The following is a 23,372-nucleotide window of genomic DNA, read 5'->3' as shown; positions in this document are numbered from 1 at the left end:
AAAGTTGATAGCATCCCACAGGAGCCCATAATGTCCTGAGTGTGGGTGGGAAGAGGGATCTGTGCAAAAGCATCTCACAGAATCCTGTCTAAAAAGATGAAATCCTCCGGACTGCTCTATAGCACAGTAGGGTCACTCAGGACATCAGGGTAACAAATCAACCATTCAGTCCAGTTGAGTAAATTTGATCAATCATGTGATCTATTACCAGCATGGGTTCTGCATGTCATAACACCCCCTCTCGCTTTCTCTCTCTCTCACACACACACACACAATCTCTCCCTCACAGAAACACAAACACACACTCTCTCTCTCCCTCACTCACACACACAATCTCACTCACTCACTCACTCACACACACATACACACACCTCTCCCTCACACTCACTCACACACACACACACACATACACACAATCTCTCCCTCACAGAAACACAAACACACACACACACTCTCTCTCCCTCACTCACTCACACACACAATCTCACTCACTCACTCACTCACACACGCACACACACACATACACACAATCTCTCCCTCACAGAAACACAAACACACACACACACTCTCTCCCTCACTCACTCACACACACAATCTCACTCACTCACACTCACTCACACTCACACACACACACACACACACACACAATCTCTCTCTCCCCCTCACTCACTCACACACACACACACACACACACAATCTCTCCCTCACAGAAACACAAACACACACACACAATCTCTCTCTCTCCCTCACACACACACACACACACACAATCTCTCTCTCCCCCTCACTCACTCACACACACACACACACACACAATCTCTCCCTCACAGAAACACAAACACACACACACAATCTCTCTCTCTCCCTCACACACACACACACACACACAATCTCTCTCTCCCCCTCACTCACTCACACACACGCAATCTCTCCCCCTCACTCACTCACTCACTCACACACGCACACACACACATACACACAATCTCTCCCTCACAGAAACACAAACACACACACACACTCTCTCTCCCTCACTCACTCACACACACAATCTCACTCACTCACTCACTCACTCACGCACACACACACGCACACACAATCTCTCCCTCACAGAAACACAAACACACACACACACTCTCTCCCTCACACACTCACACACAATCTCACTCACTCACTCACTCACACTCACACACACAATCTCTCTCTCCCCCTCACTCACTCACACACACACACACACATACACACAATCTCTCCCTCACAGAAACACAAACACATACACAATCTCTCTCTCTCTCCCTCCCTCACTCACACACACACACACACAATCTCTCTCTCCCCCTCACTCACTCACACACACACACACAATCTCTCTCCCCCTCACTCACTCACACACACACTCTCCCTCACAGAAACACACTCACTCACTCACTCACTCACTCACTCACTCACTCACTCACTCACACACTCACACACTCACACACTCACACACTCACACACTCACACACTCACACACTCACACACACACACACACACACACACACACACACTCTCACACACACACACACACACACACACACTCACACACACACACACACACACACACACACACACACACACACACTTTATTTAGGAATAGCCTCAGCCCACTGTGCTCAGGATATTTCCGAAATGGCACTGGGGGGGCTCTTAGGAGGACGTACCCAATGACATCATCATAGAACACCACATATTTCCAAATATGAAAAGGTACATATTAAAAAAGCTCATTAAAACAGACAGCTCTATTATAGCTTAGCTCATACAAATAAATAAATGTCATCTACAGCAATCTAAGCGGGAAAGATCAATCAAGTGTTTAGTGGTTAACTAAAACCCTTATGTGACAATTGATTCTGGGTCTATGCTTTGAGGGACAGCGTCTCTACACGTCCCTCTTACAAGTATCCACAGAAGCAAAGTGTATTTTAATGACAAGGGCAATTAATGAGAAGGGCACACACCAGGTTTGAACACGACTGACAGGGTCTCTGGGTTCATGTGCGTATGGGAACACTAATCAGAGAATGACAGCCAGAGCTTTGCTTAGCGCAGGTGTTAGGAAGGGCTGGAATTCTATGATCCACACTCACCTCCCAGACTAAAACCGGAAACGACAAAAATATCACAAAATCAAAATGAAATGAAGTGTATAACTGAGGGTTTAATTTACACCACAAATACTTTTCTCGTTCATACCTTTTGCTTATATATGTCATGAATTTATATTATATATATATATGTATATATAATAGTCTCTACATAGATACATTATATTACAGCTTTAGTTGTAGCGTCGCTGCTGGTGTTGTCAGGGGTTGACCTGCATGCTGCCCTGTCAAACTGTCTGTCTGAGTAAGATCACAGACGTGTCCTGAACACTGTTCACTGTACAAAAAAAAAGCATGCAGAATCTGCCCTATATCATACAGCCACTCCACCCCCCTCACTCCTCCTCTTCCTCCCAAAACATAACCCAAGCACAGGCGGGGGGGGGGCTCCCCGGGGAGGGGGGGGTGCAGTCACAGCGCCCCCCCCTATTGGAGCTGCCCGGCGATGGGGGTGGCGGGAGCGTACGGCGGGCGTGTGCCAGGTGGCGCGTGGCTTTTCGAAGGGGGCCGGTCGGCCCCTCCTCCCCCGCTCGCTGTAGAGGCAGCTGCAGTGTGTGTAGCAACTCCAGCCAAAGAAAGAAAGAAAGAAAAAAAAAAGGCGGTTCCTTTCCACTCCGCTGCCTGATTGGTTGCCTGGTTGTCCTCACCCTGCCCTTTCGTGTTACTGACGGTAGAGCGGTTTCACAATTTCAAGTGTTTTTTTTATTTATTTTTTCTTCTTCTTGTTTTTCTTTCTTGCCACTTTAAAAAAAGAAAAAACAACAAAAGTCAAAATAAAGGGATAAAAGCCCTCTGTTGCCAGGCAGCGTTTATAGAGTTTTGTGTTTGCCCCCCGTTACGATTGGCCGTGCAAACTCCACAAAGTCATCGATGAGGACAGGCCACGCCCCTAGGGAGACAAAGAGAGCACATAGTCAATCCAGTATCCTTACTGATTGAAGGAGTGACACTTTACTCATCAGGCTCTCCACCAATCAACTGCCAGCAATGCTAACTTTGTACCAATCAGATCAAGCCAATATCACGGGAGAGTTTTATTATCTGGTGAGTAAAAGACCCTGCCTCCAGACAGGTTTCAATGTGTCAGGCATGAGTTGCACCACTGTGCAGATATGTTAAAGGACTACAAATTTAAAAAAACAAAAAGCTAGCCTGTCAAATGTCATTGGACTATAAATGCCACCTGAAACTACATAGTACGCATTCTAATATTATAGAATGGACCACAAGGCTGTACTGCACAAAGATACGCAAGTGAATCAGCACAAGATTGCACACCAAGTTCATCCAACACAAATATATTTTTCTACATTTTTTAAACTTAAATATTTGTAACCATGACACTGTCATGCTTCTGCACTGTAGGGATGAGATTGCAAAAAAAAAAAAAAAATCCAAGGAACCAACATAAAATAGCATTATTACACAAAGGAAACTTCAGTTTCATACTGTACAGTACAGTCAGTTGTCAGCTTTGATACCTCAAATGTTTGTAACCATGTTATCTTGAATTAGGGCTAAGCTAAAGTTGCCTACCAAGCATGCAATTGCTAGCTAAACTACAAAGGAATCTCAAATTAGTGGGAAAGCTTTAATGACCAACACACCCATCGTTCCAACTTGATCTCAACACTTCACCAGGCAAAAACCTCCCTGGTTGAGGCCCTGCAAATAACAAAGCTAGATTTAAAAGGTTCAGGTGTACCATTACAATGCTAACATATTAATTCTGGCAGTGGTGGGCAGACCGTTTGAAAACTGTCGTTTGATGGCACAGGAATTCCCTCCACAGAGCGGTGGACTGGCTGGTGCATATGTCTGGTGGTAGTATGGATGCTATGAATAGAACCAAGGTCTGTTCTTTTGCATTGCAATATCCCGCTTTAAAGAAAGCAGACATATTGGATCAGGTAACAGCGCCTCCAGTGCAGAGAAGCAAGGCTCGTAATGCTGACACAACATAAGACTCCACTCTGGCACCATTTTTAAAGAGGCTGAAACTCCCCCTACTGGCTATTAATTATAAATCAGGTCTGAGGATTTAAACCGTCTACCACTTCATTTTATAACAGTCATTTGGCATTTGGCCCTATGAAGGCTGTGGAAAAAAACATCACAAACACTCACCTTCCTCGTCATAATTGGACATGTCATCAGCAATCATGTTGCCGAAGTCTAGGAGCAGGTTCCAGGTGTCTTTGGGAATCGAGCGCTTGTGGTGTTCCTTCATACAACAGGACAAAATGCAGGTGATCACAAAACCAATGAAAACTCTGAAAGCTGTATCTCAACAATGATTCATTATAACAGTGTCACTGTGGTGCTACAGTATAACGGGGCTAGTGTGAGAAAATTACTGAATACTTTACATTCTACATTTGCCTATCTTGGCAGTCACATACTGTATAAAGCCCTGTTCACAAATATGCAGAAAGTATTCAGGCTGAAACTTTGCAGAGTAAATAATGAGCAGAAGATTCTCCTCAAGATTACTTGATGATGCCACAGTTGAACAATTCCAAAACTCCATGTGATTGTCTCTAGTGGGTAGGATGAGCTCAAAGTTCTTGAACCAACAGCCCCCATAGGATGCCATAGGCCAGCCTGTGCCCTGCATACTCACCAATAGAAACCTGTTCCAGAGGTCCAGGAATTTGAACCTTCCAGTCAGAACTAAGTTCCAGTAAGCTACAGCCATCTCTAAATCTGAAACATGGACAACAGCAAACACACTTTTAAATGTACAGTACACTAACAAAGCACACAGCCAAGTGTTTCCTGAATACCTATTACTTTAAGCAGCATTACCACTTTTGAAAAACATTTCTGCTTGCACAACTCATAGATAATTAGTGGAGCAAAGAAATATTTGAACTTTTTGCTTTGTGTTACAATTTGAACAAAAATGCAAACCCCTGTTCTGAATGGATCCCTGAGCTCATCAATTTGTACAGCTTAAAGTGTGTGTGTGTGTGTGTGAGGGGGGGGGGGTACACTTATCCATTAACAAAAATGCATCAATAAAAGCAAACGCATGCACATCACAAACTCGTATACCCTCAGCCCTTCTGATCCCTCAGAGCCCATGAGGGCCACAGCCTTTCGTGATAGAGGAACTGGGAAAACTTTCTCATTCCCAGCACCCCTGCGTTCCACTGCTGTGGCTGTGCAGGACACCAAACCCTGTCTCAGTGTCATGTCCACTGCAGTGTTCTGGGACAGGGGGGTGCTCTCCCCTCAGCAGTCAGCGCCGAAACAGTGGCGGTCACATCCGCCCTCAGACTGCACCTCAGCCCCTGTCGTTAGCCTGCATACCTCTCCCCCCCCCAGGGGGTCCACCACTCACCTAGCCCCTTCTGTCCAGGGTTCTTAGCGAAGTTAAAGGTAAACTGGTAGAAGTCTTTGAACTTCCCACTGTCCTTGAGCTCCTGCTCTAGCCTGGGCAGAATCGCCTTCAGCTTGTCGGGACTGTCGCAGCTGAAGGGGGGGGAGATAATGCCACAGATGAGAAAAGCCAAAAAACAAAAAACAAAACGGCAACTAATGACAGACAGAAGGAACAGGCCAAACCAGTGACAAGCAAATGAGTGCAAATGACAAACAGGCTTGTGATATTGCACTTTTTAAATTCACCTTTTAAAGTCAATCTAAAGTATTTCAGTCTTATATTTAAGACTAAATATTTTTTTCTGTTACTTTTATACTAAACGATACCAAAATATTGTCAATGAGGTGAGACAGACTCGTTTCAAGATTTGCCACTGGGATAATAAACTTTCACTTGACAAGCAAAAAGTAACTTCAAACAAGCCAATATTTTCTGCTGGAGAGAAAATTCTCATTCTCATTAGAAGAATAAAATGCTTGTTAAGACAGACTTTTTGCAGTGTTGTAGCACCTGTGTATTTGTTTTAAAATCCATGGCTGTGTGCAAATTAACTATAGGTAAGCAGCCAAACGAACAGAGGGTAATCTGCTCACTGTTCACAGACAAGTGCAGAGGAGGAAAATCCAGGTCCAGAAAGTAAAGGTCTTCCCCAGTATTTTGTTCCAATCACCTGGATTTGCTAACTAGCTCAATCCTTCAGCCAGGAGGTAAAACTAATCAGTGAAATCAGCTGGTTCATGGGTGGAGTAAACTCCTGGCAGGACTTTTACAGTCTGACCCCTGGACTTTCCACCTCTGCTCACAGACAGGACACCGAGACCTGCGGGCGCTCACCCCAGTTCAGCCATGCCGTCCAGGAACTCCTTCCGGCTGAACTCACACTGGGTGGCGGCCCGAAACTTCCACGCCACCACCAGCACGCTCACGCTGGCCGGGTCAAGAGTGAGGTCATCGCAGAACTGCTGGATCCCGTCGATCCCGATCTTGTTCTCATCGTGGGGGTCTGAGGGGAGTGCCACCACATTACACTCCACACACACAGCGCACTGGCATGCACACGATACAGTACTACGCCTGCCAAATTCATTTCCCTTATAGAATCTCACACCCCCCCCAACCTCCAGCTCAGAACTGAATTCATTTTCTGAACTCCCTATTGCTGTTCCCTTAAATTTAATAAAATATGTAACTGAAATTAGGCCTCCGTTCACCAGCTGAGAACTGCTGTTTCAGCAGCACAAGAGTGTCAGGGAGGCATTGCATATACTTGCAGATGTTATCAGTGTATAAGTGTTTCCTAAATAACCAAAATGATTGCAATGTGAAAACTGCAGAAAAAATGAATTAAGGAAATGTACTGGGAGAAGTCCTTCATATATACAATAGGACTCAGAGGGAAGCAACGGAGGAATAATTATAATCATACATTATTTGTTTCAAATTTAACTCTATTAACTCTAAAATGACAGTGCTTAAACAGTCTATTTTGAATTAAAATCAATAAATAAATAAATAAAATGCATTCTGCCATTATCAGATTGTCCTATTTATTGAACATTAAAAAGAGTTTTCAGACTTTTGACAGTGCAGAATCTCCTCAGGATAGCTAAATGCACAACATGCACTCAAGTCATTGTTTTTGCTAATCAGGTGCTATTCTCTTAATGGCAATCTGAGTTTAATTATGAATTGATCAATGGTAATTAATCCATCAGTCATTTACTTTTTATTGTAACGGAATCCGCAATTGAATTATCGTGAACTACTTTTACCTCATTGTTTCACTGGAAATAATTCAGTAAAACCAGACTGAATTATTTGAATTTTTAAATATGAATTTGAATAGTTTTATTAAAAGGCCCGTCTGGGTAGGAGGCCTGGGGGACAACACACAGGGCGTACATAAAGTTATATTTTATTCTATTTCAGTCATTTTCATTAATTTTCGGAAATTTGCAGAATTATATTTTCACTTGAAATTGTATATGATATTGTGTAAATAAAGGTACAAAAAAAGTCTGATTTGACGCAAATTAATTCCAGGCTGTAAGCCAAGAAAAGGTGAAAATATTAAATGGGGGTGTCGGCTTTCTTTTGGTACTCTTGGCAGTGCTGCCAGGGAGGGATGGTGTTTGTTTGCAGGGTATTTCCTGCCTTGTTGCACAACAGCCACGCCTGTAGTTGACTGTCCAATGGCTGCGCAGTTGAGCTACTGAACCAAAGATTTAAATAAAATGTCAGAAGGCTGCAGGCATTATCACTTCCAGTCCACAGCAATGCCAGAGACTGTCAAGACTGCTGTGAAGGACTTACAATTGTGACTCGACCATCCAACTTTTGTAAAAAAAAAAAATGTAAACGGTAATAGTCAAATGATGGCTGACATAAATTAGGGTCTTCAGAGGGTGTGGGCATTTGGTTTTCCTTTAGAGGGCGTGGACATTCTGTTAGAACTTAAAGGGTGAGGTTAGAATAGCTGCAATTCAGTGGCTGTGATCAGACTTTCGGCCAATCAGAATGCAGGCAGCCTGCTGGAGTTCCGGTTGTGGGTACTGTTATTACTGCAGGGAGTGTGGACATCGCTGGACCTCAGTGGTCGAGGGAGGACTGTAGACTTGCCTTTGTACCGGTTGTAAAGCTGTTCCAGCTTCTTTCTGTCCACTGAGTTTTTCATGGATTCCCTGTGGTAGAGGTCTGGATTCTGGAAGTAGTTGTCTGTGGCCACCTCTAGTTTCCAGTCATTCTGTGTGAGGCAGTATACCGCTGTCTTCTCACCGGCCTGCGTGAAGGACATGAACTGACGAACCTTGTCCTTCTGCGACGACTTCAGTTTATGCTGCCAAAAAGACGCAAAGCACTGTTGCTCACACATACATGCCAATCTGTGACAGACTATGACTCATTTTATAAGTCCCTATTCCCTATTCACCCCCATTTCATCTGTGTGTTGCACATGCTAATTTTGACAGGTTCTTCAACCTCGCAAAATCTTATGACCATAATTCTCACTTATGAAACATTTGAACTTGTGAAACATTTCTTTCTTGGTTGGTATAGCCTAATTTGGAGTAAACTGCAGTACAGAATCGTAGATGGCAGGACATGAAGTGTTCTCAATTTATAAACAAAAAAAACAGATAACCCAGGACAGGACATGCTTGTTATCTGTTCTGGCTGTTCAGGGCCAGTATACAAATTGTACAGCAGAGATCAGAGATTATAATTAATGTAGTGAATGCACACTAATCTCCAGACAAAGCACAATCTCCAAATTATCACTAATCACAATTTAAGTAATGTACCAAAACAACACATAACGAGCGTCTCTCTCTCTCATAAGTTACAGTCAGACAACTGGCGCTGTTGTTTTTCAAGTACAACATTGGCCGGTGGCCACACAGTCCAATTTGGAGTATAATCTTGCTCAGAACAACCTGCAAGTGGCCTGTAATGTTCAAACATCTGAAGACGTCACATCAAGCAATGAGAGTAGATTAATCAGCTGCTCTTTGGCAGCAGCGTGGCTCAGCCTTTGAAAGCAACTCGGACTGCATTGCAAAACGTGGATATTTTCGAACTAGCAGAGTCAGCCTTCACAACGCCAAGAATATGACCAGGGTGTATATATTTACAATGTCGGGAATGTCTCTTCACGTTAAACGCATGCTATAAGCTACATTCAACACACAACTGCTGATCGCTTTCAGACATTACCTTCAGTGAAAAACATCCACTCGAATTGTTACTGAACTCGGAATATATCTAAAACATGCAAAAATACACTCGTCCTGTTACCACCACTTAAATTCACTGATGGGATGTACACAGTGTAAACAGCATTCTATCTGCTGTCAAATTGACAAAGGTGGGTTCGACCGGCTAGCTGGAAACGTCGAGCAATTTACCTAGCCTGCTAAAACAGAAATGCGTTTTGTGAGACAGAAATATTAGCCAATAATTTTTTAAAAACAAGAAAGCAAAACACAGTCATCGCCATGCACCGTGAACTGAAACTGATTGCAGGCTCGGGGTCCCTTCGGTTGTATGCAAAAATATGATCATGTAAATTCCCTTCGTCCTACTTACTAGCCCAGCTCTACAAAGGCTGTAACTCGCGACCCAGTTCCAAACCCTGTACCATTGGATGGCCCCAGCTGTCCCAACTCGCTTAGTAAGAGACCAAAAAGGGAAAGGTACGTATCGAGCAACTGCTGCTGGTGTCAGCTCTCAAAATACCAACAACTCTGACCTTCCTTTTCCACTGATGAATTGATACTGTTAAACATTGACAATGCAAGAGGACTGCATAAGGACACCCCGCAAGCGTAAACACCAACCTTCCTTCGGTACTACCCGACCCTCTTTCCCGCGTTACAACTCGTTGCAGTGCTTTATTCATCATTTTGGCTTTATTTTGATCTTACCTACCATTTTATCACCCGCTGTTTGACCAACTTGATAGTCAGTGGCCCTAATACGCATGCGCAGCAGCATGTCTGTATTGCGCTAGAAAGCAAAGGAGCTTGCGCGTTCGAGTTGTTAAATACTGGGTTTTGTAGTTCTTTTTTAAACATGTAGCCAAGGCTTTCTTTTCCCAACATTAGCCTGGGGGCAAATATCATACGTTATTGAAGAGGCGGAAACATGAAAAGCAAGTAAACCACAGTTCATTTAAATTAGCTAACTCCATAAAAGCCAAAGTTATTACCAAAAATCTATCAAGCAAAATTATATTTTTCGATAATCTTAAACTCTGTTACAATACAACAAAGACTACATATCCCATATAAGAGCGCAAATATGGACCCGATCATATTGATGTTTCGGAAGTAAATGTAGTAATAATTGTTTTCAGGCATTGACTATGCCACTGACCGACTAAACAGACTATTCAAAACAGTAGCTTTTACTAAGTTTATTACGATGATCACTACAGAAGTTGTAAAAACTTGACGTCAATCTGGTCCGGTGAGCAACGTAGCAAGTAAGGTTGAAGTATGTAGGAAAAAACATGCCTGTCGCTCATTTTCGGGAATTTAATATGTAGCCATAACGCCAAACAACACTTATATATCATGCAGAATAAAGCGTGTAAATCACTAATATTTTCTGTCCGAAAATCATACCTGCCGGACGATATTTGTTGGCGGTGGAAGGGAGGGCTATGGGTCCTGGAACTGAGTTGTGTTGTCAAATGGTAAAGCCGTGTACCTACCGCAACTACTAGCTACGGTATGCTGGCAATGTAGCCTTCTGGGAGCTAGGGGTGGTATCGCAAGAGGAAGTTTGCTGCCTTCATTTACTGAAGAGTTTGGGGCGGTCTGTACGGTTTCGGGAATTCAAGCAGGTACGTTCATGAGCTAAAATTGTGGATTCGACTATGGCGCAGGACGAGCAAGCATACTGGCCTGAAACCGTAGAGGTGATACGCTATGTAATGTATTTACATTTATAGCAAAGGTTGAATGAATGTATAGACTTCTGTGTTTTACTGCATAAACACAATTTTATAAGGAGGTATAGCTATCTAGACGATGTAGCGTCAGGATAGCTTCTTGCGGGATGCAGTTAAGTCGCATCTACGCTAAACGTTAGACTTTCCTGCGGACAGGAGTGATGCCTCGCATCGCTGCGTGAGCAGAAGAGCGTGTGTGGCGTGGTAATGTGTCTCCGTTGAGAAGTATTATTAGTTGCAGCTAGGGGATTTATCAACCGCCGTGGTCTCTGCCGCTGCAGCTGATTCATTCCTTTACAAGTCGCATTTTCCCCTGGGATGAAACGTGTCAGCGTCCAAGGAAAATCGTGTCTGTATTTTCACGCAAGACTGCAAACAGACCGAAAATTGCCAGTCCGTCGGATGTCATATTCTTTCTGACCAGATCTGTCAGACCTGAAAAGACCAAACAACCGTAAAACATGGTTTCCATCCGTGCATGCCACTTCCGCAGACGTGAAACTTTTCTTGTCACTGTCATGGCATAGCTCCGACCATGTTTGCTAAAAAGAAAGATTATATTTTCGTTGAAGACCTCGTTCGTAGTGACGAATACAACTGAATTTTATATTCAGAACAATACAGATGCTGTGTTGGTTGCGCATAATAACTCATAATTTATCCATATAATATCAATATTTCTGGAGTGACAGACAGATTGCATATTCATTAAAAAAAAAAATCGTGGCCATTAAGTAATATGACCGTGATAATGGTCACGCGCTATAGTCCATAACTGCGACCACGATACTTTTGAATAATGGTCATTTGACCTAGATGGAAGCTGGGTCCTTTGTGTGGACAGCACCTGGGAATACGTTCTATTGGTAATCACTGTTTATTTGTAAATTTCATATTACTGTCACAGGCATGTTTGACTTTATTTTAAAAACTGTGCTGTTGATTTACGGTTTGACATACCCAAAAGCCCCATTCAATGTGGGAGTATGTGGCTCACTGATTAATCTTTCTCTGGTCGGATGGTGTCTTTGTGATCTACGATGGGCGTGTTCTGTTTGCGAGTGGAACGGTCTTTCATGAATCTGAAATTACAGGAGTGGTCAGTATTGTTTTTTAAAGTCAGATATGGGCCCCACCTTGTAACCCTAGGCAGGACGTCAGGTCTGGGATATTGATAGTCGCGGTTAAGTTTATGTCTTCACATGAAAAAAGGTGCCCCTGTTTCAGAGGGCTAATTAGGCAATGAGGTCTTTGTGTATTTAAGGGGTGTTAAGTTGCCTGGGTGAGGGTGCATGCAACCTGTGTTCTGTGAGAAATGTGAAAATGTCTGTGTTCTTTCTAGATGTGGTTTTCAGGGACATGACTGGGAGAATGAGTGAACGAGGAGCTCACGCTGCTTGGAGGATTCGTCGCTCCTGATTTCACACGTTGGGAGGTTGGATAAGCGTAATGAGCCTCTTAGAGCAGCGCAACGAACGCCTGTGAATTTCTCGTGCACTGCCACTAGTGGGCAGCACTGAGAATGTAGACAAGGGGCTCTCTCTTGCACACACAGTCAGCTGACCGGAGGCTTGGAGTGGGGCCAGGCAGAGCGGAGCAGGCTTGATGTGGGGTCTGTTTGCTCTGCTGTGCCTGGGGCCAGTGGCGGGGCTGCAGCAGGACCAGGTGGCCGGGCACGCCATCCGGCTCCACCGCGGGCGAGGCGTGGCGCCCGCTCAGGGCCGGCAGTGGGTGGCGGAGAACTGCCGCCGTCTCTCGGGCCTCCTGCGGCAGAAGAAGGCGGCGGTGAGGAAGCTGGCCGTCGCCGTGGCAGCCACCGAGCGAGACCGGTCCCTCTCCGACCCGGAGAAGCTCTTCCAGGTGCACACGCTGGAGATCTTCCAGAAGGAGCTCAACGAGAGCGAGAAGTCCGTGTTCCAGGCGGTGGTGGGCCTCCAGCGGGCCCTGCAGGGTGACTACAAGGATGTGGTCAACATGAAGGAGAGCAGCCGGCAGAGACTGGAGGCCCTGCGGGAAGCAGCCATTAAGGTGAGAACGGGGGGGATGATGGGAATTTGAGTCGTCATTTATTTGAAGTGCTTTTCAGAGAGGCCTCACCACACTACATCTGAAAACAAATAAAGGATAATTAATTTTTGAAATGTAAGATAATACATGGCAAATGATCAAGAACATGATAACAATAACAAAAAATAACCATAGTAATAATAAACAGAGGAATGCACATGCAAGGAGGACGGAAGTGGATATTCCCCTAAACGCAGATGTGCCCTATTGCTTCAACACATATTAGATTGATGTAAAGGGGCATTTCCCCCCCGGTGGAGGGCGCCTGGGACACCATTACTCAGCAGATTGCACTATCTCTGTGTGGCAGACAGTGTGTGGTCAGGAGTGCTGGGCTGGGCTCTGTGTGTCTGTCGAGAGATGACAGGATCCAGACACTACTGTCCCAGCTGACTGGAGCTTGGCGCAACGCTTCTTCAAAGCATGCTCTGCACCAATGCGTAACACTGGGTGATGCATGGCAGCCATTTTGATTCGGACACTCACACACCAACTTTCACCATTTTAGATTTCTATTGTGAAAGCAAATGAAAGTCCACTACGAGAAGCTATTGTTTTTTAAAAATCTATTTTGTAACCAACATGTTTACTTGCCTGTGTGCGTTTTCAGGAAGAGCAGGAATATGTGGAGCTGATCGCTGCAGAGAAACACCAGCAGGAGGCGCTGAAGATTGTGCAGGACCAGAACAAAACTCTGTCTGTACTGGATGAGATCCTGGAGGATGTGAGGCGAGCTGCTGACCGGCTTGAGGAGGAAATAGAGGACCACGCTTTTGACCAGAACAAACAGGTAAGACCATACCTTTGCCAACCACAAATATGGAAGATCTCACCACAACAAATGACTTCACTACAACAAAATACTGTACCTTTGGCTATGACAGGCAGGTTAGATCATACCGCTGGCTACAATAAATGTTGTAGCTATAGGCAAAGTTCTACCAATACAGGTAAGGCCATAGCACATAGGTAAGGTCACACCATGTAAGATATGTAGGAATCATATATTTTTAAAAATAATTTTTGATATTGGTGTAATTCTGTCCACTGTGACCAGTTTTTTTATGTGTCTGTGTGACATTTATTACCTTGAGTAGAGGGTTTCTGTCTTTTGATTGATTGTGCATTTTGCTAAGATCTTGATTTGTTGGAAAAGGTTGTTTCACTCTTGCGTTTCTTACGCCAGATGAAGGGAGTGAATGTAGAGGCGGTGCTCAGGGTGGAGGATGAGGAAGACTCTCAGAGGAACATGTCCAGGCGGGAGGTGGAGGATGACCTGGGCCTGAGCATGCTGATCGACTCCCAGAATAACCAGTATGTCCTGACCAAGCCCCGTGACTCCACCATGCCCCGTGCTGACCACCATTTCATCCAGGTCTGTTCCTCACCCTTCACATGTCGCACAACTTTCTTGTCCTTGTGTCCTTGATGTCTTTGCCTGATGTCTTGGTCCAGGATGACTCATGCAGCATGCACGTTACACATTCTGTATTTACATATCTGTATATTTTCTGAAGCTGTTAATATATGGTATAGATTTCAGGCATTATAACCTTGTATCTACCACAAGATGCCAAGGGGCAAGCAAAGTAGCCGTAGCCACAGAACAGTGCTTGTTCTGTCCTTTAATTGGGTGAACCCACAAGTCTGCTGTGTAGTTGTGGGTAATTCTACAGGGTAAAGTACAACATTTGCCCGTGGAGAGAGAGGACATTGGCATCTGTTGTAAGGTTTTCAGTTACAGCCAATTTCCCAGTTAGCAATCACCTGTTAGTAACAAATAAAATTAGAGTCACAATCATATGTGCTGAAAGTGATTATTTATGCCTGCTGGCAAGCTAATCCATGTGCATAGATCAGAGAAGCACAAGTGCCATTTAGCAATAACAGCATGGCTGAGCAAGATACTTTTAATATTTGGATTATTCAAGGTCTGTCCCATTCTCCAGCTTACCCAAAAGATAACCCGTAATAGCTGTGATTTCTATACATGCAGGTGTATACTTTTACATTATAGCTAACAGTTGAAATTTGGAATGGGAAATTTGACATTATAGTGTCACAAACTATGGTTGGTATGTTATGTTAAAGATCCATTGCTTGCCCCATTTTTTTCCAAGTTTTGGCCAAGTACCTATTTCTTACTGCTTCATCTCTCTTTGTGCTGTGCTCTTTATTGTGAACTGGCTGACCTCTTTGACCTGTGGTTGATTGCTCAGGCCTTCGTGTCAGTGGTCATGCTCTCTCAGCATCGTGGTCTTTGTTCTGTGCTCTTTCATGCGGAATGGTTGACCTCTTGGATCTGTCCTTGATTGCTCAGGGCTTGGTGCCAGTGGTCATGCTCTCTCTGCGCTGTGGTCTTTGTGCTCTTTCATGCGGAATGGCTGACTTCTTGGATCTGTGTTTGATTGCTCAGGGCTTGGTGCCAGTGGTCATGCTCCCTCTGCAGTGTGGTTTTTGTGCTCTTTCATTCAAAATGGCTGACCCCTTGTATCTGTGTTTGATTGCTCAGGACTTGGTGTCAGTGGTCATGCTGTCTCTGCCCTGTGGTTGGCTGTGTACTCTGGTGGGACTGCCCACGATGTTTGGCTACATCATCTGCGGGGTCCTCCTGGGCCCCTCTGGGCTCAACAGCATTAAGGTAAGATTAACATGAAAGTATTATTTCTTTTTATTTACTCAATCAGGCATTAGGTTTTCAACATCTGCTACTCTAAAGCCCATGGCATTAAAGGTTTCGGTGGAAAAGCCTCTAAATTGTACACCCCCACATTGACCCTTTTTTGATGGCTGCGTGTGTTTGACCTTTTGTGATCCCTAGTCTTTGATCTAATCCTGTAGTTTCTAATCCTGTTTCACTGTGTGTTTCCATGGTGACCCTGTGGGACTTGGTGTTTCCACAGTGCAAATGTGTGACTGTATTTCCATAGCAAGTGCATATATTTCTTGTTTCAGCAATTAATATGGGCTTCTATACTGGCTGTGTGATTATGTGGCTAGTTTTGGGATTGTGCGTGCGTGCGTGTGTGTGTTTCCATGGTGCATGTGTATGATTTTGTGTGTTCCTGTGTATCTTTCTTGAAGTCCATGGTTCAGGTGGAGACCTTGGGGGAATTTGGGGTGTTCTTCACTCTGTTTGTTGTTGGCCTGGAATTCTCCCCTGAACGCCTGCGTAAAGTAAGTGGCAATGTTTCCCTTACTCATCACTTCCCTTTGAGATGTACAGTGTGTGTGATTTGTAAGGTGTGTGTGTGGAAGTGCATTGTGTAAAAGCGTGTGTGATTTGTATGGTGTGTGTGCTGCTCACGCAGGTGTGGAAGATCTCGGTGCAGTGTGTAAAGTGTGTGTGATTTCTACGGTGTGTGTGTGTGGAAGTGTATTGTATAAAGTGTGTGTGATTTATACAGTGTGTGTGTGGAAGTGCAGTGTATGAAGTATGTGTGATTTATACGGTGTGTGTGTGTGTGTGGAAGTGTATTGTATAACGTGTGTGTGATTTGTACAGTGTGTGTGTGGAAGTGCAGTGTATGAAGTATGTGTGATTTATACGGTGTGTGTGTGTGTGTGGAAGTGCAGTGTATAAAGTATGTGTGATTTGTATGGTGCGTGTTGTGAAGTGCATTGTATAAAGTGTGTGTGATTTGTATGGTGTGTGTGTGTGTGTGTGTGTGGAAGTGCAGTGTATAAAGTGTGTGTGATTTGTTTGGTGTGTGTGAGTGTGTGTGGAAGTGCAGTGTATAAAGTGTGTGTGATTTGTTTGGTGTGTGTGTGTGTGTGGAAGTGCAGTGTATAAAGTGTGTGTGATTTGTACGGTGTGTGCTGCTCACGCAGGTGTGGAAGATCTCGGTGCAGGGGCCGTGCTACATGACCCTGCTGATGGTGGGGGTGGGGCTGCTGTGGGGGCACCTGCTGCAAATCCGCTCCACTCAGACGGTCTTCATCTTCAGCTGCCTCTCCCTCTCCAGCACCCCGCTGGTGTCACGCTTTCTCGCTGGGGGAACACGGGGAGAGAAGGAAGGTACACCCCCACCCCCCGTTTCTGTGTCTTATCACTGTGTGTGCTTAGCAGCAGTTTGTACATGTGTGTACAGATGAGGTGGAGTGTGAGAGATAGGTTTGTATGAACAGTTGACACGCCCAGTGTTTTAGTTAGTCTGGTCGAGTTATTCAAATTTTTCAACTCTCATGATGGCCTGCTTTACTGGTTAACAGGAGCTAACAGAAGTAAATTGGAGTACAGTAGTGTTCTAGTGCGTGTGTTCCAGTCTGATCTGTGTATACTGACCTGTACGGGTGAATTGGATCACAGTAGTGTTCTAGTGCATGTGCTTCAGTCCGATCTGTGTATACTGACCTACGCAGGTGAATTGGAGTACAGTAGTGTTCTAGTGCATGTGTTCCAGTCTGATCTGTGTATACTGACATGTACAGGTGAATTGGATCACAGTAGTGTTCTAGTGCATGTGCTTCAGTCCGATCTGTGTATACTGACCTACGCAGGTGAATTGGAGTACAGTAGTGTTCTAGTGCATGTGTTCCAGTCTGATTTGTGTTTCCTCACCTGTGCAGGTGAATTGGATTACAGTAGTGTTCTGCTCGGGATGCTGGTGATGCAGGATGTCCAGCTCGGGTTGTTCATCGCAGTCATGCCCACCCTCATTCAGGTTGGGAATGGGACCCTAGACAGGTGAGACACCTGACCCCCTGGCCAGTGCATTCACAGAACCACACCTGCTCATAGTTGCCCACATGCACACTTACGGGTGAGCTCTCTTTCTGTGAAGCAGGTTGTGTATTGGTTCAAAGGGCAACGATCCGATCAAATCAATGCAACATGCACAAATCGATCCGTATTGTTAGGAATCATAGCAGAATATTTATATTAATGTCCATAATCTTACAAAGGTTTGCTCTCGAGCAACAGTGCCAACATCACTGTTTATGTTTTATGACCTCGATCTCACTTGGGCGTGTGCCGTTCTTTTCATTCTGTTAAAACATGAGTGTGGTCGTGCTCCTTTAGCTCTCTGTCATAGAGCGGTTCTGCTCTGATGTTCCGGTGAGTTCCTGGTTAATTTGCCTTCTCCCCGGGCGCGGCCGGTGTTGAGCTGTTGAGGTGATGTTCTGTGTTCCAGCGTGGTGATGGGGGGCCTGCGTGTACTGGTGCTGCTGGGGCAGGTCCTCATGTCCCTGGCGGCTGTGCTGCTGCTGTGTGCGCTGCTCAGGTCCTATATAATTGGCCCGTACTACAGGAAGCTGCACGCGGAGTGCAAGGGCAACAAGGAGATCCTTGTGCTGGGCACAACGGCCTTCGTCTTTCTCATGCTGAAGGTGAGCCGTGCTCCTGTCCTCCTAGGACCTTTCTTCCTTCCTACACCTTTCTCTTTCTTGCATGAATGGGGAGCTCTGTTCCTCCTCTTTCCCAGTAAGTTTGGTAGAGATTGAGGAAGAAGGAGAGAGCATGTTGTGGAAGTGTCCTTTCCCTCAGACTTAATACTGCTTCGTACCTTTCCACCGATCTCTGCAGGTGACCGAGCTCCTGGGTGTTTCCATGGAGCTGGGCTGCTTCCTGGCTGGAGCTCTCCTCTCCTCCCAGGGTCACATGATCACTGGGGAGGTGTTGAGTTGCATTGAGCCAATCAGAGACTTCCTGGCAATCATCTTCTTTGCTTCCATTGGTAAGCCTGCTTCTTCTAGTATGCTCATATTGGGTTGGCATACGCTGGGTTTATCGTCTGTATTGAAGATAAATTGCTATGATTGACAGGGGAATGCTAATTGAACATGCAATGACTGAGAGAGTTTTGTTCATTACAGGTCTCCATGTGTTCCCTACCTTCGTGGCTTATGAGCTGACCATTCTGATGGTTCTGACTCTGTCTCTGGTCATCATGAAGGTACGGAACTGCCACCCTGTCTTGTGGGTTCATGAACATGGGTTGTTCTATACCCTCTGTAGGCAGTGGAGTAAGCTTGCAGAAATGCATTTTCCAAGCTTCCCTGTCCATTTATAGCCTGTTTTCAATGGGGCTCCTGACAAGATTATCTTGCCCATGGACCCTGTGTAACATCAATATGTGATTAGAATGTTCTTAACTGAACGTTCTAATGGTGATGTAACAATCACTACTGGTAACTGAAAGCAGTGGAGCTCTAGAACTTCTGAATTCTGAAATAAACATTCCTAAAAGCCTACTCTTCAGTGGGTTAAAGACGTGTGTTCATGCGTGTTTTTTTTATCATTCCTGCTATTCCTCCAGTTTGTCATGGCGGTGCTGGTGCTGTCTGTAATCCTGCCCCCGTGTAGTCGCCACATCCGCTGGATCGTCTCGGCCGGTCTGGCGCAGGTCAGCGAGTTCTCCTTCGTCCTGGGGAGCCGCGCCCGCCGGGCGGGGATCATCTCGCGAGAGGTCGGTGTTCTCTGCCGCTCAAAATGCCGCTCCGGATCATTCCACTCCGTGTCTTTCTCTCTCGTTCTCATTCTGAAAGTCAGGGTGTCATTCTCCACCACTTCCTCATTCTTTCTGTCTTTGAATCTCTTTATTTGTCTTTCATTTTCTTGCTCTTGGTGCCTCTGACCAAATATGTGTTATGTTTATTTTAAAAATATTATTATGGTTGTGTGTGTGTGTGTGTGTGTGTGTGTGTGTGTGTTCGTTCAGTATTATGTTGGAATGATGGACAGTAACTATGTACAGTGTAACTGTGTGACTGTGTGTGGCTGTGTGTGACTGAATTATCAGAGAGAAACATGCATGCAGTGTGCTTGGTGGAGGGAAAGATCACTGCTTTATCTCTGTGGAAGAGGCACATCCTTTGCATGGTCATTTATACATACACACACACACACACACACACACATGCCCACACCTTCTGGCAAGACTCTCTTAGCAAATTTATTCCAGCTCATTATGCAGCTCATTCACTGGCCCCAAGCCTACATTTGAACTATAAGCCTGCTACACTGGTGCAGTATCAGAGAAGATTAGACAAAAATATAGGTGTTTTTTGAGGGGTGTTTGTCCCATTTTACAAAATATTTTCAAGTAAGAGAGCCACTAAGTGAATTATGTAGGATAAATGCTTCAGTCATGGACTCAAATAAAGTTCATTTTACATTAGAGTTCATTGTTGTGGATTTTTCAAATTGAATTTACTTCTGAACTCAAGCCATCAGTGAACCTATTTTACCTTAAAAAGTGTAGTGTGTATAGTATTCTGTACATGTTATTGACCCAGATATAAAGTGGTGTGAGATATTTACATAGGTCTGTTTGTTTTATGAAAATGGTTCTTTATTATCTATCATCTATCAGGCCCAGGTCTGACAGTACTGTTAAAGCAGGACTTGAGACAGCAGCATAAGACTCTATGCCAAATTCAATCAATTTTTGGAAATATTTTGAAGAAAATAAATATTTTTTCTTATTCTGGATAACATTTTTTGTTGGAAGTACAGTGTATAAGTAAACAATCTGATGATATGTACTGTGTCATAAACAAAAAACCAAAGTCCAGCTCTCAAACATATTAATACTTGCATGGATGCCTATGTAGCAGAAGGTCTCAGCTTTGTCTGTGCTTTGAATAAATGGCATTGTTGAGCAATTCCTCAACCGTGCCATATATTCTTCCTCTTGGTCTTCTCTGATGTATCCCTTGTATTCTCCATCTTCCTGTTTTTTAATTCTCTCTCATTTTCTCTCTATCTCTATTTCACTCATACACACTCTCTCTCCCTCCCTCCCTTCCTCCCTCTCCCATTAATTAACACCACATATCTCCCTGTCTACAGGTGTACCTGCTGGTCCTCAGTGTCACCACACTGAGTCTGCTCCTGGCACCTGCTCTGTGGAGAGTTGCTATCCTCAAGTGTGTCCCCAGAACAGAGCGGAGGATTTCCACCTGACCCCAAGAAGAGGAGGCACAGGATTTGGGGGTCAGAGGTCATCATAGTGTCAGAGGGCAGCTGCTGGTTAACTGAACAGTTGGTTTCAATGTTTTGTACTTCCACGGTATTAAATCTGCAACACCGTGTTCTTTGTGACAGTTCAGTAGTAAATAAGAAAAATCATGAACAGTTCAGAAAGACAAGGGAACAATGGGGAGGTGGTGAGACTTATAAGGCCACCTGTGGACCCTGTATCTTGCCATAAACATGATTACCAGCACAGGGCGCATTCATACGAGTTCATACGGACAAAGACCTGTCTTATAACGAGGAGTATGTCAGACATCAATCAAAGCTTTTAGCTGAATATAACTTATAGACTCGTTGCACCATCTGGACCTAAGAATTTCTTTCCAATGCAACACTAATTGAGTTTCTATTTATTTTTTTATTGTGAAAGACATATCAACTCCAAAATGAGTTCTCATCTTGGTTCGAGCACATGTCGGTCCAAACCAGGGGTTGTGCCTCACCTGCAAGTCAAATGCCTACTCCTTCCATTGCCTGTAGATAGCTGCCTTTGATTGGTGGTGAACATTTGTACATGACATACTGTACGTGCTCAGTGTTTACATAAGTGGCAGCTGATGAATACTCAGCTGACAAATAGGTGAATATTTTTTTCAACAATTTCTTTAGCTTGCTGGCTACTTTTAAACCACAACATATCACTCATGTCGTTATTTCTTAATCTGTTATTTTAACTTTTCTTTTTTGTCTCGTGCTCAGTTTTTAGTCAGTAGGCTAAAATGTGAACAAAGGAATGCAGGTGTATATACGCAACAAGCCTTGCCCAGCAATGATTATTCTGCGTATTTACATGCTTGTGTCAGCAGACACAGCTATTGCCAAGATAATGTTAAATTGATATGTTGGGAGTAATGTTGGTTGACTGGCTCCAGTTTATGAACATACAGTATTGTCTTGGCGTATACACAAGACCTGCTTTTGCATATGCAGCTGGTGGGTCTGTAGGCCCCAGGAGTCTCTCTCTGACTCGTATGTACAGATGCTTTGTTCTGCATCACTGAATGTGTTTTTAAGCTTTTAAATTAAATATAGAAATGCTTTGCCTGAATATTGCACCAGAGTCCCACAACTGAATTTTGTCAGAGCATTTACCAAATACCTGCATTGCCTTTTTATATCTTCCCATGACTAAGCAGGCTTAGAAATAGTTTTTTTCCCCTTGCTCTCTCAGTAACTGACTGGTTTTCACAGTTTGTTTTTTGTCGCATTCCAAAATAGTTAGTGGTGTTTTACACACCACCTCTATTGTTAGCCCATGACTCCCTACCCTCTGGTTACCAGCTAGGTTTGATTTTTGTTGCAACACTTTCCAATTTCTACAGTAAAGTGGACTAGATCCATGTCTACTGTAGCTTTATGGATTAATCCATGGACCAGGCCTGAAACTGATACCTTTTCACAGGACATAGACTGTGAAAACAAGTCAGGGCTATCCAAAAGTAATGAAATATAGTATGATGTATACACAGGCTATTACTTAGACATTCTTTATTGAGTTCATAGGGGTAAGACAAAAAAGTACATTTTATTCCAGACATAACCATGGATGCTCCATTTACGCTAATATGATTCGTTTTTACAATCATAACTAGTAGTCGGAAGGAACAGTAAGTTAGTGGAATGCATTCCATTATTTATTAATTTTCAAAATGGCTTCCGGAGACAATAATTGGGCTCTGGTGACCTATTTCGCGGTTTGATTGTTGTTGTTGTATTTTGTTTGTTTGTTTGTTTTTTTTTTGTTTTTTACGTGAATGTACTTTTCCTCAAACTGGTGTGTATGGAGGTGTGGGTAGTTTCACAGAAAACTGAAGGAAACCATGCTGCTGTAAGAAATGTATATTAATGGTACTTTTTACATCTGATGGACATGAGTTTACTGATGGAATAGTTTGCTGTTAAAGTATGTTACTGAAGCTGGGAACTTTATAATTGCACTGTAGGCGCCTGCATTGTAGGCTGTGTTTTATTGGGCATTGGGCAGAAGTCTACCCTAAATGTTTCAGTTCTGACCCCTTTGCATTTTATTAATATTCTTGAAAACGTTTCCTGATGGTTAATTCCTAATTAGGCAATGTTCTGTGATTGCATTTCCGTTGACTCTTCAAAAAACATGTAATAACATCACGTATTGATAATTACAATAAAATACAAACGTAGCCTATTTATATATTTTTTTTAAAACTGACTGTCCCAACATTGTTCGAATATTCTTTCTCGCATTTTACACAAAATGCATTTGTGATACAGGTTTACTTTTCAAACTTTACTAAGAAATAAAAACTTCTCATGGCCATAGTGGCCGCTGGAATCGGAATTATTTCATTTAATCTCGGT

At 43.9% G+C, this 23,372-nt stretch overlaps 2 protein-coding genes across 13 annotated transcripts; one reads left to right on the top strand and one right to left on the bottom strand.

Annotated features, from left to right (window-relative positions):
• Nucleotides 1-2,177: 2,177 nt before the first annotated feature.
• Nucleotides 2,178-10,782, bottom strand: dcun1d2b (DCN1, defective in cullin neddylation 1, domain containing 2b). Of its 8 annotated transcripts, none has more exons than XM_035392777.1 (9): nucleotides 10,659-10,782; nucleotides 8,152-8,368; nucleotides 6,367-6,535; nucleotides 5,491-5,621; nucleotides 4,768-4,850; nucleotides 4,272-4,368; nucleotides 3,893-4,025; nucleotides 3,752-3,809; nucleotides 2,178-3,033 (listed from the first exon to the last, which is right to left on the bottom strand). In XM_035392777.1, exons 2-8 carry the CDS (start codon nucleotides 8,324-8,326, stop codon nucleotides 3,779-3,781), a joined length of 819 nt encoding a protein of 272 aa, XP_035248668.1. In that variant the 5' UTR covers nucleotides 8,327-8,368; nucleotides 10,659-10,782; the 3' UTR covers nucleotides 2,178-3,033; nucleotides 3,752-3,778. The 8 variants fall into 8 exon arrangements, with proteins under 8 accessions (XP_035248668.1, XP_035248665.1, XP_035248669.1 ...); XM_035392774.1 differs by lacking the exon at nucleotides 10,659-10,782 and adding an exon at nucleotides 9,961-10,050; XM_035392778.1 differs by lacking the exon at nucleotides 10,659-10,782 and adding an exon at nucleotides 9,870-9,989.
• tmco3 (transmembrane and coiled-coil domains 3) lies at nucleotides 10,356-23,346 on the top strand. 5 transcript variants are annotated; one of them, XM_035392766.1, is made up of 13 exons: nucleotides 10,356-10,500; nucleotides 12,330-13,015; nucleotides 13,665-13,844; nucleotides 14,241-14,429; nucleotides 15,567-15,695; nucleotides 16,139-16,231; nucleotides 16,886-17,072; nucleotides 17,624-17,741; nucleotides 18,190-18,385; nucleotides 18,582-18,732; nucleotides 18,872-18,951; nucleotides 19,315-19,464; nucleotides 20,850-23,346. In XM_035392766.1, the coding sequence occupies exons 2-13, from the start codon at nucleotides 12,593-12,595 to the stop codon at nucleotides 20,961-20,963; spliced, it is 2,010 nt and encodes a 669-aa protein (XP_035248657.1). In that variant the 5' UTR covers nucleotides 10,356-10,500; nucleotides 12,330-12,592; the 3' UTR covers nucleotides 20,964-23,346. The 5 variants fall into 5 exon arrangements, with proteins under 5 accessions (XP_035248657.1, XP_035248655.1, XP_035248654.1 ...); XM_035392764.1 differs by having other exon boundaries at nucleotides 10,356-10,516; XM_035392763.1 differs by having other exon boundaries at nucleotides 10,356-10,879.
• Nucleotides 23,347-23,372: the final 26 nt, after the last annotated feature.

Source organism: Anguilla anguilla, chromosome 15 (assembly GCF_013347855.1).
Source record: "Anguilla anguilla isolate fAngAng1 chromosome 15, fAngAng1.pri, whole genome shotgun sequence".
In the NCBI taxonomy this organism is placed as follows: Eukaryota; Metazoa; Chordata; class Actinopteri; order Anguilliformes; family Anguillidae; genus Anguilla; species Anguilla anguilla.
The sequence above is the reverse complement of the archived record's forward strand: the minus strand, read 5'-3'. Positions and strand labels throughout refer to the sequence as shown.

Coding starts and splice junctions, on each gene's coding strand:
- dcun1d2b (XM_035392774.1), bottom strand. CDS start 10,026: ATGCTGCTGCGCATGCGTATTAGGGCCACTGACTATCAAGTTGGTCAA. Junction 8,369..9,960: donor AAACAGCGGGTGATAAAATG/GTAGGTAAGATC, acceptor TCTTTTTGGCAG/CATAAACTGAAGTCGTCGCA. Junction 4,851..5,490: donor CCCTGGACAGAAGGGGCTAG/GTGAGTGGTGGA, acceptor TCCATGTTTCAG/ATTTAGAGATGGCTGTAGCT.
- tmco3 (XM_035392766.1), top strand. CDS start 12,593: ATGTGGGGTCTGTTTGCTCTGCTGTGCCTGGGGCCAGTGGCGGGGCTG. Junction 16,232..16,885: donor CCCCTGAACGCCTGCGTAAA/GTAAGTGGCAAT, acceptor CTGCTCACGCAG/GTGTGGAAGATCTCGGTGCA. Junction 17,742..18,189: donor GGGAATGGGACCCTAGACAG/GTGAGACACCTG, acceptor TCTGTGTTCCAG/CGTGGTGATGGGGGGCCTGC.